The following is a 20167-nucleotide window of genomic DNA, read 5'->3' on the forward strand; positions in this document are numbered from 1 at the left end:
TGTAATAATATCAGCATGTAGCAATGAACTTAGTTCGTCTGATTGTTATATCGTTGAGGTTTCCCATTTTGTTACCTTGAACAATAACAAAGATGTTTAAATAGACCTAAGGCATTAAGACCAATTCATCTCTGTCACATTTTTCTGTATGTTCTTTAAATTGCTAAAAACAAATTTAAACATTAATTAATTACAAATTCAAGTGTTGTGTTTTCTTCTACATTTAAGGTTCAATTTTAATACAGGATATAGCAAAGGAATTTGGATTTGTTGGTCCATGACTGCTTATTTTATTTTATGTGTATGTGTTGTTTTCTTTTCCTTCTAGACTGCAAGAGATTCAGTGATTTGCTGTAAAATGTTTTCTGCTTCATCCACGCTGCCTTTAAAACAAGAGTTTCCACATTAAACGCAGTTTGGCCTGCCCTCTCTTCAGAATTTTTTATGACCTGTAACAAAACAGCTCTTTGAATGGTGGAGTAGACTGCAGAGGTAAATCTTATCCAGGCTCCTTTAAACAACAGATATATAGAGAGGTGTGAGCCCATCAACATAAAACACAAGCAGGGAGGAAGGAAGAAAAGAGCAGAGATTTAGCAGTTTCCACGTTCTTCTCCTCTCATTCCTGGACAGACAAGTAAAGCGCCCTTCCCCGCATGTGGTGGGTGAGATGAACTCCAGTGGGAATACTGTAGACCCCACCTGACAGCTCTCTGCCTGAGCAACTGAAAAGCTTTCCGCTGGAGCTTCCACAGCCACAGAGCTGGATTTAAAAAAAACAAAACAAAAAACTAATAAAAGCAGGTGCCTGAACTCCTAACAATTCAATGTTGATGCTCATTTTTAACAAAGACGTGTAAAATATTTGTTATTTTTGGCTTGCAAAGTAATGCATTATCTTTAGATAGGTTGAAAGCCTTCAGACACAAAGATCCAGAGGAAACTGAAGAGTAAAAGGATACAAAGCAAATGTACTGAACATCAAGATATGGAGAAATCTATTTGTCACTCTCCCCCAGACTGCTGATTTTTTCCTGCTCCCGTCTGAGACTTGTCTGTCCCATTCCTAGAATAGCCCCCATTTCTTTTCTCTGCCCTATACAATCACACATTTTTGCTCTCTACCTTCTTGATCCAGTAGTGACTTTCTACCTAGAGTTCAGCCTGGCCGGCACAACCATTCCAGCTAAGGGGGAGGAGGACTTCCTCACACTGGCCGCCTCCCGGCTCAGCCGCAAAAAACGTGTCATTGGGGCTGGAGTCGGCGTGGCCATGGTCCTGGTCCTGCTGGTGGCCATTCCCCTATTGGTCCACACCACCAAAGGGGGAGGGTCCGGAGGAGGGGGTACACATTACGAGATGCTTGGGAGCTGCAAAATGGTGTGTGACACTTTCACCCCCCCACAGGGAGAGCTGACAGCCGTCTCCCCTCAGCCCCCAGACTTCCCAAACCGCAGGGGAAAACAAGGGTTTAGAGGGAGCCCTGGACTTCCTGGTCCTCCGGGTCCTAAAGGGCCCCCTGGGGAGCCCGGCAAGCCTGGCCCACCTGGTCCACCAGGGCCTGGACCCGGTGGATATGGCTCCTCTCTTTACAGCCCCAAAATCGCCTTTTATGCTGGCCTCCGGAAACAGCACGAAGGGAGTGAAATACTGAAGTTTGATGACGTGGTGACCAACGTAGGGAATTACTACGAGCCGAGTACTGGGAAGTTCACCTGTCCTCTGCCAGGTATCTACTACTTCACCTACCATGTCCTGATGAGAGGTGGTGATGGGACGAGCATGTGGGCTGACCTGAAGAAGAATGGACAGGTGAGTGTGGGTTTAGGTGATTGTGACCGTTTGTCTTAAGTATCTCTCTGAGCCTGTGATCTGAGTGTTTGAGTGTCTGCGACTGTAAATATACTGGTGAAAATTTTTTTGTACAGTTTATGTACAGAGTTTGATCCAGTATCACTTTATGTCTCCAACAATGTACACAATAACAGCAGCAATTTTATCATTCAATCTAGTACAACATAGAGCATACGGGATAACAAGAAGTCATCCAAGTTAAAGGACAGAATACACAGATTATGATCAGGGGTATAGCACAAAACATTTTGGCCCTATACATAGATGTAATAATACATTGCCACACCTGTATGAATAACTACATCAACAAGAATAAGCCAGTGCATTTGTACTGATTGTCATGGTAATCAGTAATAAAGCCTTTTAAATGAATTTAAGTCTGTACAGTCTGAAACCTCAGCATGTTTCAGCCTCTTTTCTCAACATACTATAGTTACTAAGTGAAGTTTCACTGTGAGACGATTTTAAAGCATTATTTACGTCTTAAGGCCATCTTCCTCTGGGCCCTGCATTCAGAAAGGATTGCTCTTCTACTATATTTAAAAATTAAGCTCTCACTGGAATCATGTTTCATTTGCAGAATTAAGGTGAATTACTTTCCAACTAATGGTGGCCCAGTCTGCCACAACATAGAAGTAGCACAATAATACTTTCGAAACATAAAACACAATATACATAGGTATAAGGAAGATGTAGCCTGAGTCTTAAAACCAAACCTTGCTATCACTCTCAGACTGATTGACTGATCTTGATACGGATAGTCATAATATAAATAATATATTACAATATATTAAATAAGAACTCAGTCTGAGTTATTAAATCTCTTTGATGCTGCAGAAGGTTTATTTCCTTCAGTGAAACTCATCATTGTAACCTTATTATGTTTCAAAAATGATTACTTTAGAAACATTATGTATTTCAAACATCTTAAAATAATAATAGTTTAAATAATAGTGTGCAGTACTACACTATTAAATGTACAATTAAACAGACTACTTTATGATAGTGTTGCAAATTTCCTATATGTGTAAACTTCTGAAAATGGCATTGATGTTAATGATGAACCTGCACCTGACTCGCTGCTGTTTTTCAAAAATATGACAATTCTGCTTCATTCATTATCAAACTACCTGTAATATTAAACCACTCTGACACACTGATAGTTTTCTTTCTTTTCTCTTTTGATTACATTTAGTTTTTTTTAAATGACGTGACTGCATCCCAGTTCACCAGTTCTCTTCTACTGTATCAGAACATTTGTTTGGAGGTGAACTACTTCTGTCTACCCAAGTGCAGGAGTGGACTAAACCATTAGCATCATTCAAAGAAGGGGGGTGGGCAAATAGTCCATCAAACTATTTATTCAGTAATAGTAGCTAACAGTATTTGTTTACTTATCATACTAATAATGTCAAATTTCCAAATTACAGAAAAACAGTACTTTAATTCCAGACTTAGTGAGGGCCCTCCCCCATGTCGCAAAGGTACCTATCTGCAGACAAAATGGCCGACCTTCACAAGACGCACCTCCGCAGTTGACAGGAAATCTCATCATCTCGGTGGAAGCTGGCCTTTCACAGAGATGATAAGATATAAAAAATGGATGTAAAAAAATAAAAAATTATTGATTAGAAATATATTTTAAAAGTTACTTGACTCTTTTAAAGGCTTTATACAATATTTTAAATTAAGTTTGCAATTAGTTTTAGAAATGGGCCAATGTTTTATACAATGTTTAAATCAAACGTATTCATTAAAATTTCTTATAATCAGTGATCTAAAGCCGCCATGGTTAAGGTGTGGTTTGGTTTAAATCAAGTTTATTTATATAGTGTGTTTAAAAGAACTGGAATTTACCAAAGTGCTGTACTCATTTCAGTTAAAAACACAAAAATTGTATAGGGAGCAAAATTACATCAGTAGTAAAGGCACAAATAATAGAAAAGGCATGAAGAACCAAAATGAAGCAATGAAAAGATACAAGGCAAAATCAAAATACGTGCAATATTTTAACACTTGAGATTAAATTATAAATATAAGAAATATAAAATACTACTACTACTACTACTACTACTAATAATAATAATAATAATATAAAACATGGGACATTAACAAAGTTGTCATTACAATCCATTACTTACACATTATCCAAACAAGAACAGGTATATTTTCTCACTTTCCAGTTGTGTTACTTTAGATTTAATTCTACCCACCCTTCTTCCCAAGAGACATAGAGAGATCTTTATACTTAATACAGAAAATAACATGTTTTTAATACCACACCGAAAGTTTCTTCAGGGTGGTGTCACAGAATATGTAAAGGTGAACAACAGGAATATTAGCCATGCCAACAGTGACTCATTTTCTTCAGTCAGTCTCCATCTGTATAATTTCATACCTAACACAATTTGATAAATAGTTTGAATGTCGTCATTGAACCCCACTGTCCTGAGGAAAGAGATATAGCCAAATTCTTTTCCCACTGTGACTTAATTTTTTCAATGCCAGCAATGAAAGAGGGGGATAAAAGCCAATGTAGTTTTGAAACTGTGCCCCTTTCAGAGACGGCGTCCTTCAGGTTCTCATCAATATCATCATTCAAGCCAAATACAATATCCTTTGCAGCTTTTTTCTTCAGTACGGTTTTTAGCTGCATGTATTGCAAAACACTTGAATCTTTAAGACCAAAATCTAGTTTCAGCTGGTTCAAAGGTAAAAAGTTCTTAACAATTTGGCCCAACTGAACCATATTGTGCAGTTGCCACGTGTTATTGTAAAGCATTTTTCCCTCAGCAGTGAGTAAATGATTCTCGCATAACTGACAAGAGGGAAAACCAATGCATTAATTTTACATTGCTGGTGAACTGATTTAGCTAATTCACACGTGAAACAAATATTTCTGTTGTGTTTTGGATGACACCACAGAGAAGCTAAAGATTTATGCTTATTCTTTTCTGTCACAATATGCTGTTCCAGCCACATAAAGGCCACCTTGTCCAGCAGCCTCGATCGTGGAACAGTTAAAAACATTTGTTCTGAGGATCTCAGAGGTCAAGAGTTAGAGTAGGGGCAGAGAAGTTCCGATATGTGTGGGGGTGCCAACCCATGTATGGCTTTAAAAAAACAAATGATATTGGTCCTGTTTTCGACAGGTAGCCAGAGCATGGGTGCTAGAACCAGAGTAATGTTGTCTTTTTTTTCTGGTAGCAGTTAGGAGTCTTGCTACAGGCAAGACAAAGAGGCCTGGCCAATACCCAGGTACAGTGAGTTGCAATTATCCAGCCCTGAGGAGATTAATGCTGTGGCAACAGTGTTCGTATCACTGAGAGAGAGGGGACAGATGGATGGTTTAGGCACAAAAACAACTTGTATGGTCAGGGAAAGGGACATCCAGTAGAGGGCTCTGTCATTTGAACGTAAACAAATGTCAATTTTTTTCATTTGTTTTGGGTGTTTGCTGATGTGATTGATGCTGTTGTTTTTCTTGGGAGAATAGTCTCACTGAATTGAATGAACATCCTTAAAAAATATCTCTATCAAAACCTCTCTGACACAGGGTCAGCAAAAACTGATAATTAAAAGCACTGCAAAGGTAGCATTTCTTGTAGGGCTGTGGTGTTTCATTGCAAAGGTGTTGCTGTTACTGTGTAATAGTTTGACTACCCCTCAGTTTTTTTTGCCATGATGAAAAAGTAGACTCTTAACAAAAGAGCACTGAGAGTATAATGGTGACATTTTAGACAAAGAAACATCTGACGTTAGGGTTTCACACCTGAAAGAATCAAAATGCTGTTTACTTAGAGTAAAATTTAAGTAAAATGACTCATGCTGTATCTCAGCTCTTGGATGGAGGAGAACTATCAACCTTATGTTTTAATAATACAGTTTAACCAGAAAATGTGAGGCCAAAGAAGAAGAAACAAAAGAAGATTAAAGTAGAAACAGAGGAAAGAATAAGAAGTGCTTCAGATGGAAAACCAAAACTGTAATTAATTGTACAACTTGCAAACAGAGGGAGCGGGAGCAAGAGAGAGATTGACAGCCAAGCGATCAAGAGGATAACAATCCTCCACGTCTCGGTGGAACTAAGCCAAAATGCAACAGCTGGCTACTGTCCTCTGAGGAACTCTGACTTTAACACTAATAAATAAACAAGTACAAATGCCTGGAAAAAGCCTTGAACGCTTCCATCTGGAGATCCGTGACAAGCTTGAAGTACTAAGCCCTCACTCTGTTGAGGAATGTGTGCTGCAGAACAGAAGAGTGACATCCTGGGGATTACCAGAGAAGAAGGGGAAAAAAACCCCATGCTTTGCATTGTTACAAGCCAAGTCAAACTGAACCAAGTGTTTGATGGTACAACGGTGGTTTCTCTACACATAATTTACACGGTACATGAACTGACAGCAATATGCTGCAGAGCAGACCATCGCCCTACTGGGCTGCTGCTCATTGATATGCTTTGCTGAATCTCCATCTTAAAGGACTTTAAATACAGTATGTGGACAAGTAAGAATATGGCAGGGGGAGTATCCGAGCAGTTTGCATGGCAACATTTTCCACTAATTCAAGCCCATTTGCAGTTTGGTCCTCAGTATGTGTAATAGGCATAATATTTCTATTTAGTTATTTCTTTTTTTTGCCAGCATTTTGCTTTCATTTTACATTGTTGACCGAAAATGTAAATGTATGACGTAACGGAAGTCCCCAGCTTGAACTGAACCATGGATGCTGGGGTTATGTAGTATGAGTGTTAACCATAAGGATACTAGAGCACTGAATATTTTCTGTGGGGGTTTTCAGGTTCTATCCTATTATTGAACATCTAATTCCCTGCACTCCTTGCCACTTGCCCTCTGCTAATGCTACTGTTGCCTGTGGTTTACGCTGTATCTTGGCGAACTAGAAGGATTCACTAGTGCAACTGGCCTTTTTGGCTTCTCCACAAATTAGTGCAATGCCACAATATTACAATTTCACCAAAAGCAACATTTGGCTAATTGAGACTGCTTCTGGGACTCAAACCTGGGATCATTGCAGTGGTGGACTAGAGCTTTATCCCTGCAGCACCATACACTCCTGGCACACAGGAATAAGAGGCAAAAGCTGGTCTTTAATCAAAACAGGGTCGGTACACAGAAAGGCAGTCCAAAATCAGGCAGAGGTATCAAAATCGTCAGGCAAAGGCAAAAACCACAAGGAGAACAAACCAGGTCAAAACACAAGGAGTAACTCAAGGAACAAACACTGGAATGCTCGACTATACAGACAAAGACGATCTGGCAGAGAACAAAGAGGAGACCAAGACTTAAATACACTAGAAGGCGGGGAAACAATTGAACACAGGTGCAACACATTAGGGGCGGGACAGGAAATCCCTGAGGCGGGAAACAAAGGAGGACAGGAAGTGAATCTTCAAAAAAGACACAGGGGTTAGTAATTTCAAAGTAAAACAGGAAACTAACAAAACTGGTATCAAGGAACAAAGACAAACAGGACCTGACTCAGGAGCTGGATGTGACAAAAAATATATGAACGGATGTTAGTAAAATTTGGTGGAGAGTTTGCAAAGGGCCAAGGAAGAACCCATTAATTCCATTAAATCCATTATTTGTCTCTGAACATTTCTTAGCATTGCCAGATTTCAAGGGCATTTACACTATTTTTTATGATGTAGATATGATGCAGATTACAAATTAGAGCTGCAACTAATGACTAGTTTTATTATTGATTGATCTACCAGTTATTCTCTTGATGAACTGATTAACGTATTAGTGTGTGAAATATAAAAATATAGAGAAACACAAAATGCTCATCAGGGTCCATGTTGACATCTTCTAATTGCTTGTTTTACTTGGTCAACAGTCCAAAACCCAACAATAATATAATACAGAGAAAAGCAGCAAAGCCTCACAGTTGAGAAACAGAACATTTGGCATTTTGGCTTGAAAAATGACTGAGACTATTAATCTGTTATTAAAATAGTTAATAAATTTTAAAAAGGCACATCTCTACCAAGGCTGTGCAGTCCACCAAATTAATGATAAAATCTGTGCTTAGATTTGTACATTGAAAAATGTGCTATAGTTCATGAGGGAACAAGAAAAACATTAAAAACGCCCTGTCTTGATATGTTATTAAATGTCTATCTGCACCAAACATCTGTTATTTCTGTTATAGTGTTTTTGAGATACACTGCTGTGCTCCAAATACATACACCATTACATAGTAGATCTTTTATGTGGCTGATGAAGTCCATAAAAGTAGTTATTCCTCATTTCATTGATTTGACGGGATGTGCATAAAGTGCAGAGTAAAGAGGACAGACAGTTAAATGCCAGATATAATTGGGGGACTTGGTTTGTTGCGTGCCTTCACAGACATTGTCATTCCTGTCTTCTCCTGCTGTTAAATCTTTCATAGCCTTTAGATGAGATCTTCTCCCCCCACCTGTGCCCCTCTTTTATACACACACACACACACACACACACACACACACACACACACACACACACACAGACACAGACGCACACACACACTTTACACTTTTACCATCCACACTGGCTATTGACTCCTTCCCCATTAATTATCTTTTCCATCAACTAAATTATTTAACCCAATTCAGTGCTGATCTTGCCCTCACAGTTTCATTGTGCTCGCAGTTTTTTTTCTGTGAATAGACAAGTGCTCTGGGAACAGAGTGAACCGTCGAGGTCAATGAGAAAAACCTTGAGGACAATGTTGAAAAAGTTTGTCAATTGAGAGACTGTACAGACACTCAACAGCAAATTACTCCTTTGTTATTATCACTGTAACAACATTTCTGAGTAGCTGTTATGTTGTACGTAGCTTTATGAGATGACATTATCAAACTGTGAGAATTAGGAAATGAGTGAGGACATTTATTGCAGGAATAGTCTTATATTTTGGAGAAATGCCAAAAGTTAGAAAAAAAAAATTGTTCCCACTCTTATATCTGTATGGAAAATATCAAGCTCTAAACCAGCAGCCTGTTAGCTTACCTTAGCATAAAAACCGACAGCATGGTGAAACAGCCTGGCTCTGTCCAAAGGTAACAAAGTCTACCTGCCACTAATTAACACTGTTGAAAAGTGTAAATAATTACTCCTTACATTGTACTCACTGAAAATATGAATGACTTTGTTCCTGCCCAACACTGCAGATGAACGTGTTATATCTCATTTGTTTAATCAATACAAAAGTGAAAGTGTAAAGATGACAATTTGCCATTTTACGTTCGTTTGTGCACTAAACAATTATGCCTAGGTAAGCTAACAGGCTGCTGGCCCCAGCTACACATTTGCTGTAAGAGAGGCATCGAAAGTGAATGAGCATTTCTTTTTCTCTTTTCCACCAAAATGTTGATGTGGTCCTTTAAAGTCTGTCATGCCTGTCTACAGTGTGTTTTGCAGCCTGGGTAGACGTGTGCATACGTGTGTGTGTGTGTATGTGTGTACAAATATTGTCAGACTGATATGCATCGTGTTGATCAATATCTTGTCAAAGGGAGCTGAGAATAAGACACATCCTGGGGAGAGATCACTGCAGAGACAGGCAGGACACAGACAAGTGGGCTTACAGAGAGAGAGAGAGAGAGAGAGAGAGAGAGAGAGAGAGAGAGAGAGAGATGGATGGATATTCACAGGAGAATGGACAGAAGAGGATGAGAAAAAAGACAACATGTACCATCCTCGGTCCTCATTGAAGGGAGGAGAGGGGATAAAGCTATATAATCAGACATATGACTGACATATATGAAACAAATCTGACATCTCAGGCTCTCGTGTTGCCAGCTCATTGCCTCAGCTGCTGGCTAATGAAACATGTAGTGCAAGTTTACACCAAGTTTGCAGAGCTGAATCAGTCAATTCAAGGAATCCTCTTCGCTGCTAGTGTCCCATAACTCACCAAAAGATTGGTGTTGAGGTAGATGACCTTTTCAATGGATATATAATTCACCACCAATATGTACTTTGCCCTTTACAGTGATGAGCACGGAGTAGGAGTATGAATATTTATAGCTGGTCCAATATGGGTGAATCTGGGTTGGTTAGTTGGTCGGTCTGTAGTGCCCACACACACACACACACATTCAGACACACACACACACACGCTGTAGGTTTGATGACATCAGTGTCGTAGTAGCATTTCACCATCTCATCTCTATTGACTCTCAGTAACCTCATTAGGAGGCAGTGGCATTAGTTTGGATCTGACCTACTGCAGAATGAGACTGGTGGACAAAGCGGTGCCTTATTAAAGCCCAACAAAATGCTCTGACATGTGGCTCAGCCTTAACAGTGTAAAGGTGTAAAGGTTAGAGGGAAAGGTGAATTAAAAGTGGAGAATGAATCTTTGTATTAAAGGTGCATAAAAAGGTGCACAGGTTAGAAAAACAGAAGTGTAGGTTCTGACAAAGGTGCATAATGTTGGTTTTTATTACAGTGTATTGGTTAATATATTGTTAAAGGTGAGTGAGTAAGGTAATAAAGGCTGGCTTCCAAGCAACAAACAGCAAAGACAGTGCTGTGTAAACTAATCGTTTTCATTGTGATCACCATAAAAGCTCTAGAAATCATTGTTTTTTTTTAATGAAACTCTAACTGAAGGCAGAGGTTTATGTGTGAACATAAAATAATAAGTAATAAGATCTATGAGATAATTAGATAATTAAATATACCACTTAAAAGTTGTGTTGATGACAACTTGGACTGAATTAGAAGGGAAAAAAATGGCTCGCCTCCAGTAGGTAGGTGTGATGTGGCACTGTGAGAGGTGGAAGCTGCTAATTACAGTATGTCAGGCAAGGTGTCAATATGAGCCTCATGTGGCAAATAATTAGACAGTTTCAGATTTATTTTATTTTGACACTTTCAGAGCAGTTTCCCCCCCCCCCCCCCCCCCCCCCTCTGCAGCAGTTGTGTGTGTGTTGGTGGGATAATTCATATTCAAGACTAATTTCTTTTGTGTGTTGCATTGCTTTAGTGTCAGACACAATAACCAGACATTATAATGGGGAACATTTTGTGATAAAGGGTAAAAGTCCAACCTTTCAGACAGCATTTTATGTAAAGCAAACAGAAAGAATCCTCCTCTATACCCTGCAGCTTGCCCTTGTCTTTTCTCCTTGTCTTTTTATCCAAGAACACACACATTTATGTGTATGTTCATGCACACAGCCATTATTTGACTATGTGTGTCTGTTATAATGGCCTCAGCCATTATATTCTGCAGACTAAAGGGTTTTGGTTGGCTGTTACTCTTTTTTCTTTTTTGTCATGCCTTTGTTGTGCTTTTCCTTTTGCCTACCCATTATAACATTATTTCTCTTCATCAAGGAAGCAGGATTTTGTCTCTTATTTAAACAGCAGTGGTTCCCGGTGTTAGATAGTCGCTGAACGGACATGAATAATGCTAAAATGTGAATTGGATTATTAAAACTTTTAAAAGCAGGAATATCAGAATTGGATGGATATTAACTACTGACCTATGGTGCATTTTGTATGATAAATAATGAGTGTTGGGCAGTTTGTTACTTCGCTGTTTGTGCCGTCTCGTGTTGTGTATCCACAGCAGGGGCGTGTGTGCACACCTTTGTAAAACACACTCCAATTTTTTATGAGACAATCAACAATATGTCATGAAGGAATAGTATAATTTAACTTCAGCGTTGAAGCTTAGTTCTAGCTGATGCTCTGCAGGTAGACTGTCCACAGAACCCATTTATATCCAATTAAGGCATCTCCTCTACCCTCAAAGGTTTCAGTGTAGAGCCAATTAGAGACTTTCTAATCAACATCTTGACACCTTGGGTCTTGAGTGTCATGGCAAAATATTAGCATTTAGTATGCCAATTAGTGTGTGAGTCTGCAGTGCAGAAGGGTTACACTCTGACCTGCCGATAGAAATGGGATACCTCAGGCTGGTACCTCAGGATGGAGGTAGAGAGAACACAGCAGCTTTTACAGAAAGGGCCATTTCAATTGCCCTTCTTCTCTCTCGCAGTTCACCCTTAGAGGTCCCTCAGGTAAGTTTAAGAGACCCCGTCTCAATCGCCTCGCTCCACTCTGAGAGGTCTGTACATCACAGTGAATGAATCCTGTCAGTTTTATTACCAGAGGATCAAGGCATCGCTGCGAAACAAAACAAAACTGAAAAAACAACACACTGCGTGGACAGCCCACCTCCCCAACCTCATTTATACTCCTCCCCCCTCCTCTGAAACAGGCATGCTTGATCAGTTTGTTATCCAACAGGCTCCCTCCCCATTACTCAAAGCCCCTCTCAACTTTGGCTTCCTTCACTCGAATCCTGTGCTTAGACTGTTAAAGTGCATGCAGCTGCTCGCCCGTCTGTGCCCTTATCCAGATTTCTGCTTTCACACCCTCCTTTTCACTACCTATCCTTTTTTTTTCCTTACTCCATGCCCTCCTTCCATCACTTTTTTTCTGAGACAAAACTCAGGCATAAGCATTATGAAATTTCAGTTTGATGGTTGGATGGATATACATCAAAATGATTAAGAGCTTTGGCTAAATACATTTGAAATACAGTATGTCAGCCCTTAAACATGTCACACAAATCAGGCACACAACTGAGAATATAGACTTTAGTGAGCATTTAACACTGTCAGTGAATTATTTCTATACTGCCAACCCCCCTCCACCCCCAACACCTTTCTCTGTCTCGCTTTCTCTCGCCATTTTATGTTACCCCCCCTAATGAAAAGTGGAGGCAGTGTAATCTTCTCTATTGTCCCATGGGTCTCCCTTCTCCCGAACAGCAGCAGATCAAGTCAGAACAGCACTGGGCCAACAGACACAAATTCACTCCCTTGTCGCTATCAATCTCCGACACTGTTGACAATAATCCTGATTTGCCTTTCCCTCTTGTTTTCACTCCCAAAGCCCCAGCGCCTCCTACCCATCTTAAGAAAACAAGGTTTCCCTGTGATTGTTACTGACAGATGAACCTGCAGATTCCTCTGTGCTGCAATGTAACCAGCTCGACCTGGTCCAAGAAATAACAGTATTTATCAAAGAGGTAGAGGAAGTGTCCAGATCCTAAAATTAAGTATAAGTACCAAAAAGTTAAAAGCCCTCCATAAGTGAAAGCACGTATGTGTTATTAACACACATACAAAGAGCAAGTTACGTTCACTTGCCATTTTTCTGTTGCATGAACTTGAAAAATTAAGTAAATGCCTTGAAAGTAAAAATAATGACGCTTACTTACTTTTCCTATTCATTAAAATTAGACCCATGAATGTAGTTAAGGTATCACAGTAAATTATTCATTCTGCCAAAAAAAAATGGTCCCATTAATGATATATTTTTATGTTTGATTATAAGACAGTTAATTCTGATGCATCAGTGCATAAGAAGCATTTTATTGTGCTGACTGAGGCAGAATTAATTTTATTTCAACATACATTTTTTTTGTTTGTTTTGTTTTTCTTTTTGTAAAATCTTAATCTGGAACGGTACCTGTAATTACATCTGTCAGATAAATGTTGTGTAGTTTAAAGTGCAACATTTACAAACTTGTAAAATTATAATACTCAAGGACATGTAGTGAAAGATTACTAAAGCACAATACGTGAGCAAAAAAGACAAAATGACTTTTGTTCCACTTTGCAATTTAATAATAATAATAGTGATAATAATGCATGTTACATTATTAAATGATTAATTCAGTAAGTAGTCAATAATGCATCAGTGCATAAGAAGAATTTTACAGTTGTAGCTGGTTCATTTTTATCAAATGTATAAGGCTGTCAGATAGATGTAGTTTTACATCTTTACAAGTTTAATGTAGTTTAACTTCAAGATCTAGTCTCTGTAAATCATGTCCATGTCCTTTCATTTTTTCATTTGCTGCAGATAATTCATGATTTTACTTTATAATACTGGTGATGACCGTGGTAATATTTAAAATATCACACTCTTAAAAATATGTGAATTAAATGTAAATATAGCTTGTCCACAGGGTTTCTGTATACAAAGGAGGAGAATGCAACCATGAATTAATCATAAACATAACACATTAAACATCGGCATCTCCACACTGTCTGAGTCGAGGGTAAGTAAACCTGTGTGTGTGTGTCTCATAAGGAAGTCAACCATAAAAAGCCATAAATAACATTGTGTCCTTTTGGCTGGCAAATGTAATTAGCTGATATTCATGTTTAAAAGGCCATTTTAATGAGATGGTGCGAATATCACTCCTGCAACCCTTAAAAGTGCCCAATTCAGGTAGGCAGAGCCCAGCAGCATTATGAGCAATTATTAAATGAAAGTTTGCAATTCCGTTGTCCATTCACATACAGTAAGGTAAATCAGTTAATTAATTGTAATCCTATACTACACTCATACCAAGTTACAGCAGCCTGTCAGTTTCAAACTCAGCTGAAAATATTATCAGGGGAATCGTGCCGTTCAACCATGTAGACAGATGTTGGATGTACAAAATGTCAGAATCTCTTTACTGTTGTATTTTTCCTAAAACCTATTAGGTCTCCTCAGGGGAGCTGTTCAGTCCCTTCAGTGTAAAGCAGCCTAACAGTATAAAATAACAAAATGTCTTACATGCTGCGTGGTTTTTCTCAGGTGTTCACTTGAGATTCATAAAAAACAAAGAGGAAAGAGAACCACTTTCATTGCGATGTAGACAGAGCTGGAGTGTTTTTGTGTGTGTGTGTGTGTGTGTGTGTGTGTGTGTTTAGGATCTTATCCTGACCTCCCGCTAGTATTTCATGGGCCCATTTGACCACTGTAGCCTATCCTGTGCCCCCATTTATTGTGATTGTATGGAGTTATTGAGGAGTTGGACCTATTAGGTGGGGAGCTGCCATGGCTGTCCGACTACCAATTACGGTAGCCTGCAGCCATGTATAGCCTGCCCTGATGCATCTGGAGGTAGGGAGGGATGAGGGATGCTGTGAGGAGGGGAGGAGGAAGGAGGCAAAAGGGGGGGTTAGGGGGGTCGAGAGGGAGGGGGTCCTCAGGAGACCTGCCATAGCAGCACGCCGTTAATCAATCCGATTTAGACCGGACAGGGACACACTTAGTTGCTGCTGCCGCCAACACTGCCATGGTGGGGGAGAGAAAATGTGTGCGTGACCTGCATCTCATTGGAGTGTAAGGACACAAAAAGATGGATAGATGGGTGCAGAATGAAGAGCTAGAGATGGGGTGGCGAATGGGAGAGGGATGATGGAAGGGGCGTGAGGTGTGGAGGGAGAGACAACAATTAATGGAGTGATGTGAGTTGAATTAAAACAAAGGAAATGTATCGATTCATTTCCGTCTTAAGGAGGGGAATAAAAATGTTCACCTTTTCTGCACGGACGAAATGCTTTTTCAGAGAAGTATAGTGAGTCAAATTGATAATTGAAATGTTGGGGAGAAAAAAAAGCTCATTAATGGATGGAGGATGAGGAGAAATGGGTAGATTGGCCTTATTTGATTTGTCTTAGTGATCGCAAGGGAGTCAGGGAGGCTTGGTGACGGGTGGAGATGATGGACCATATCCTTAGTCAGACCCAGCCCCACCGCAGGAGACAAGGATGGAGTGAGGGTATCATATTTGCATTCATTAATATGTATGCACTTGTGTACTTTATTTTCTATTATTAAATGGATCGTCTGCTTGAATAGTCCGTTACTTACCCGGTGATAGTGCAATTTATTATAAGGAGATTTGCTTGCTGGCTGCGAAAACAACTTAGGACCTGAAAGTTAAAATGGGAGTGGATGAAGGAACAGAAACACCTAACAACTCAATGAATAAGGAATCCAATCAGCTGTTTTCCCACCTTGAAATGTGTTCAACTAAATCCTGGTATTCTGGACTGTTCATCTAGAAAAAGAAGTCCAATTACATGAGAAGGGAAGTAACATGACATTAAATGTGGTGCATGTGCAGGCTGCTGCAGGTGTTTGACTTCATTCTGGTGCTAATGAAACCTCCTCTTAACTGCAACATGTATGGGAGCGCTCAGTGATATGATGTTCGTTCTCTGGTATGTAAACATGTACAGTAATTGTCACATGTAATGACTTCCTTTTAAATGGACTGTCATACCATTACAGGCCCAACATTGTGTTTAATCAGAGTGCGTGTCTCCCAACATAAACCTGTCCGGATGCAGATAAAAAGGTGAAGAATGACTCATCAGACCATGTTGATTTTTTAAAATTGCACAAGGCTCCGGGTTCTGTAGCTCTCATACCAGATAATGCATTCTACTGCGTTGGCTGTGAATACCAGCAGTTGCTGGATGGAAGCTGTTAATGTCCGTTTTATGAAGCTCATGATGTCAAGGCCTTGTTGTAACTGTGTTGTAGGGGTGCTGGTTTCACTGTGTGGTAATTCTGAGGCTACAGCATTATGTTGTTTATCTTTTTCCATGTTTAGCATTCAATATGTTTTGGATTTTGTTTCTATTTTAAAAATGTGTCAGCTTTCAGATAATTCAGTTTTGTATTGAATTTCCTGCAGTTTCTTTGGGACTCTTACTTTTCTCATGGTTCTTTGAAAATTCAAATTTAAAAGCAATGTTTGTCAAATGTAACTCACCCCCATCAGTGAGGTTCTTCAAATTCGTAGCTTCTGTAATCAGTATCTTTACAATAACAATGGATCAAATGACTGTGTAAGATGAAAGGTGTCACTCATGTGAACCCACAAAGAATTATCCCCTGTCTCTGTAGTTTGCCTCAACACTGCAAAGCACTTTAGTGTCTTTCAGCTCATTGTTTTGGCTTTAACTTTACTGTTTTGGTTCACTCTTGCATCTCTCATCAGCTGTAGCAGGCAGCTGTTTTCAGAAAAACCAAACCAAACAGCAGACCAACACATTTACTGTCTAGCTGGTGAACATAGTGGAGCATTTAGCAGCTAACAAGACAGATATTTCCCTCTGATGTTAGTTAAGACTAAGATCAGAACTAAAAGGAGAGTGAATATTGGACATTTATCTGGTGGGCAGAAACATGACTCCAAATCAATGTGTCACAACTAGAGCAAGGACTAGGACCCAAAAGCATGACCCGCTGTAGTTTTTGTTCTGACAAAGTACCAACAGAAAATTACTCTTACGAGGAAAAAAGGCTAAATAACCAACTTGACAAAGTAACAAAACAATTCTGAATAAACAATAGCAAAGACTAAAGAAAGTATCAACGAAATACAAGACCTGACTTGACATGGATTTAAACATGGAATAAACACTAGTTCTCTGATGAAACGACATGAGACTAGAGATGAGAACAAACTGACCCAGAACAAAGGGAGACGCAGACAATATATACACTCGGTAATGGGGAACAGGTGACACCAATTAGGGCGGGGCAGACAATCACAAAGGCGGGAAACAAGACAAAGACAGGAAGTAAAACAAGACAAGATACACAAGGGCAATGGTTTCAAAATAAAACAGGAACTATAAACAGAAGTTAAGAAACTAGAGTCCGAGAAGTTCAGAAGTCCACAAAAAAGTTCCAAACAAAACAAGGGCTCAGAAAACAGCCCCCTTAGGGGCTAGTCATGACACAATGCATAATGTGTAATGGCAACTGTATGCCAATAATTTGTCATATGAACTTAAAGGGTGATAATATGCCAGCTTTGTGTTCACTGCTTTTGGATTATATACGATTATATACAAGTGTACCAGTCCATGTTACACTTGTATATACCATGATATACAAGTGTAAGATGGACTGGTTGTACTACTCTGCAAAGCTGCAAACCAGTGAAATAAAAAACACCTGTAACAACAAAAACTAATTACCAAAATTTGGCAAAAACTGTGAGTAAGTAATGATGTTGGTGAGCAGTAGTAGCAATTCAGCTGCAACAAATATATCAGCAGTCAATATGTGTATGTGTGTACGTTCATTGTATTTGTTGTAATTGCTCGGCAAATGAACTGATGTCCTCCCTGATACCACTCCTGTAATCCCTATCAGACGCTTCTGTGCAACAGGTGGATCAGGTGTGAGAGCAACAATCCTCTGGAAAAATTGATAGCGACTAGGAAAGGTTGTGCTCTCAGATGGAGGTTTGAGGCCAAAGATCACTGCACATCTCATCTATCTAGCCAGTGGACAGGAAAGCATCTGTACTGATGACATTACACCAAGATCACAAAACGAAATGGCACCGGTTACATCCAGATAAAGTGAACAGATTGGTTGTGGTGGGGTGGAGGGTGGGGATAAGATTAAAAAGATGAACCTAATTAAAATCATCAGCCTATACATGTAAAACATGTCAGATGGTCAGGTTTTTAATAGGGTTATTCTCATCAATCAATCTGGTCATATTTGGGATTCTACACTTAAAAAAATGTTTTGTTGAATTTACTCGATTTTAACATTGAAAGTGGATGCACGCAATACATTCATCTAAATCTAGACATATTTTTTAAGTTGACTGTACTAAATATTTTTGAGTAATTTCAAATAAATTATGTTTATTATTTTAATATTTATTTAAAATATTTTTATTCCTGAATTCAGAACAGAGAAGAAGCACAATTCACATTATCAATAAAGTAAAATATAAATATAAAATGAAATAGGCTGTGTTGTCCTGCCATTAGGAGGCTTTAATTACAAACAAACATCTTTTTTTCAGTTGAGTTGAGGTGAGTTAAATGGTTCGGTCCCATTTAATATACAGCACCACATATGGGATGCCCTTGTGGCTTAGGGGTTAAGTTGCCAGGTTAAGACCATAAGCCACAAAGCTCAGATGGTCTTCAACACAGGCCAAAAAAAATTCAGCAAAACACACTCACAACACCAATTATCTACTTTCCCTGTGGTATTTCCTTTCCCCACTTAACTGTTTGTTTCGATCTTTGCTTCCTATAAACGTATTTCTTGTCTTTATCTCAGGTGAGGGCCAGTGCAATTGCTCAAGACGCAGACCAGAACTATGACTATGCCTCCAACAGTGTCATACTGCACCTGGACGTGGGGGACGAAGTGTGTGTACAGCTGGATGGCGGCAAAGTTCACGGGGGAAACACCAACAAATACAGCACCTTCTCTGGCTTCCTCATCTACCCCGACTGACAGTATACTTGGGTTTATATACTCTCTCTCTCTCTGTAACCAAGCAAAAAGTTTCCTCTCCATTCTGCATCTAACACGCCATTCTTCCATAATGTAATTTGTCCTTTCAAAGCTGCTCAGTACACAAAACACAAAATAACACGATCAGTTAACAAATAGAGTTTGAAGGGAACTTGTGTAAAAATGATTATAGTATTGTATATACAACCAGTTAACGTTTACTTCTGACACACACACTTGTGTAATGTGTGCCATGTACAGTATGTGTAAGCATGGCTAAAACACCTGATTGACATCTATTTCACATGCACATGTTAGCTTGTACACGCACACGCAGGCGTGCACGCATGAACTGAACTTCTTCTATCACTAGTTACACTGAGAGAAGATGACCATTTCAGCCGCCGGTCTGAAATCCGCCGAAATGATCTCTGAGTGCAGGCTGTAAATCGAAGTGTGTGTATTTGGCTGCAGCCTCTCGCCTTCACTGTGAGATGGATTTTCAATATGGCCGTAGACTCCAAACGAGACAAGTCATGAATATATTGATCGCAGCTGATAATACAGCCAACACCATGATCATAATCCAGTGTGCTGTATGTCTGTGTTCGTGCCCGTGTGTGCAAGCATATGTGTGTGTTTTACTCTTCTGTTTGTGTTGAGGTGTAAAAAGCATCACGCTGCTGTTAGTTTGACTTGCACATTCTCTGACTCCTGTTAAGGGAGGGCGAGTGGGGGTGTCAAGTTGTTGGTAACAGTCCCTTAACACACACAGTACATCGATATTGAGGTTTAGCTATGAGATTTTCCCTGAGCCAGAGCTTATGACAGAGTCTCATCATGTCCTGCTAATGAGCTGAGGCTTCCTCTGCAGCCTCACCTGTTCTGTCACACTCAAACTCTACATCCATAGTGGGTAGTATGGTGAATAAGACTTTAAGAAATAGTTTGACATTTAGGGAAATATGCTCAGTTGCTTTTTTTTGCTGAGAGTTAGATGAGAAGGTTGATACCACTCTCATATATTTAGCTTAAGGGCTGGGTTATACTAGAAAAGAAGTGGTCCGTGTGAAGTGTTGTCTGACCATGTCGGGAAAAAAAGTAGTCACGCTCGGAGCAAAAGGATGTCTGTCATAGAGAGGGGGGAGACATGATATCAGTTTTAAATATGGGGAAAACAGAACACATTTTCAGACTGTCACTCC

At 39.5% G+C, this 20167-nt stretch overlaps 1 protein-coding gene across 1 annotated transcript; it reads left to right on the forward strand.

Moving 5' to 3' along the window:
- Positions 1 to 1242: 1242 nt before the first annotated feature.
- LOC121179389 (complement C1q-like protein 4) lies at positions 1243 to 18962 on the forward strand. Its single transcript, XM_041034211.1, has 2 exons — positions 1243 to 1812; positions 18783 to 18962. The coding sequence occupies exons 1-2, from the start codon at positions 1273 to 1275 to the stop codon at positions 18960 to 18962; spliced, it is 720 nt and encodes a 239-aa protein (XP_040890145.1). The 5' UTR covers positions 1243 to 1272.
- Positions 18963 to 20167: the final 1205 nt, after the last annotated feature.

Source organism: Toxotes jaculatrix, chromosome 3, assembly GCF_017976425.1.
Source record: "Toxotes jaculatrix isolate fToxJac2 chromosome 3, fToxJac2.pri, whole genome shotgun sequence".
NCBI lineage: Eukaryota > Metazoa > Chordata > Actinopteri > Toxotidae > Toxotes > Toxotes jaculatrix.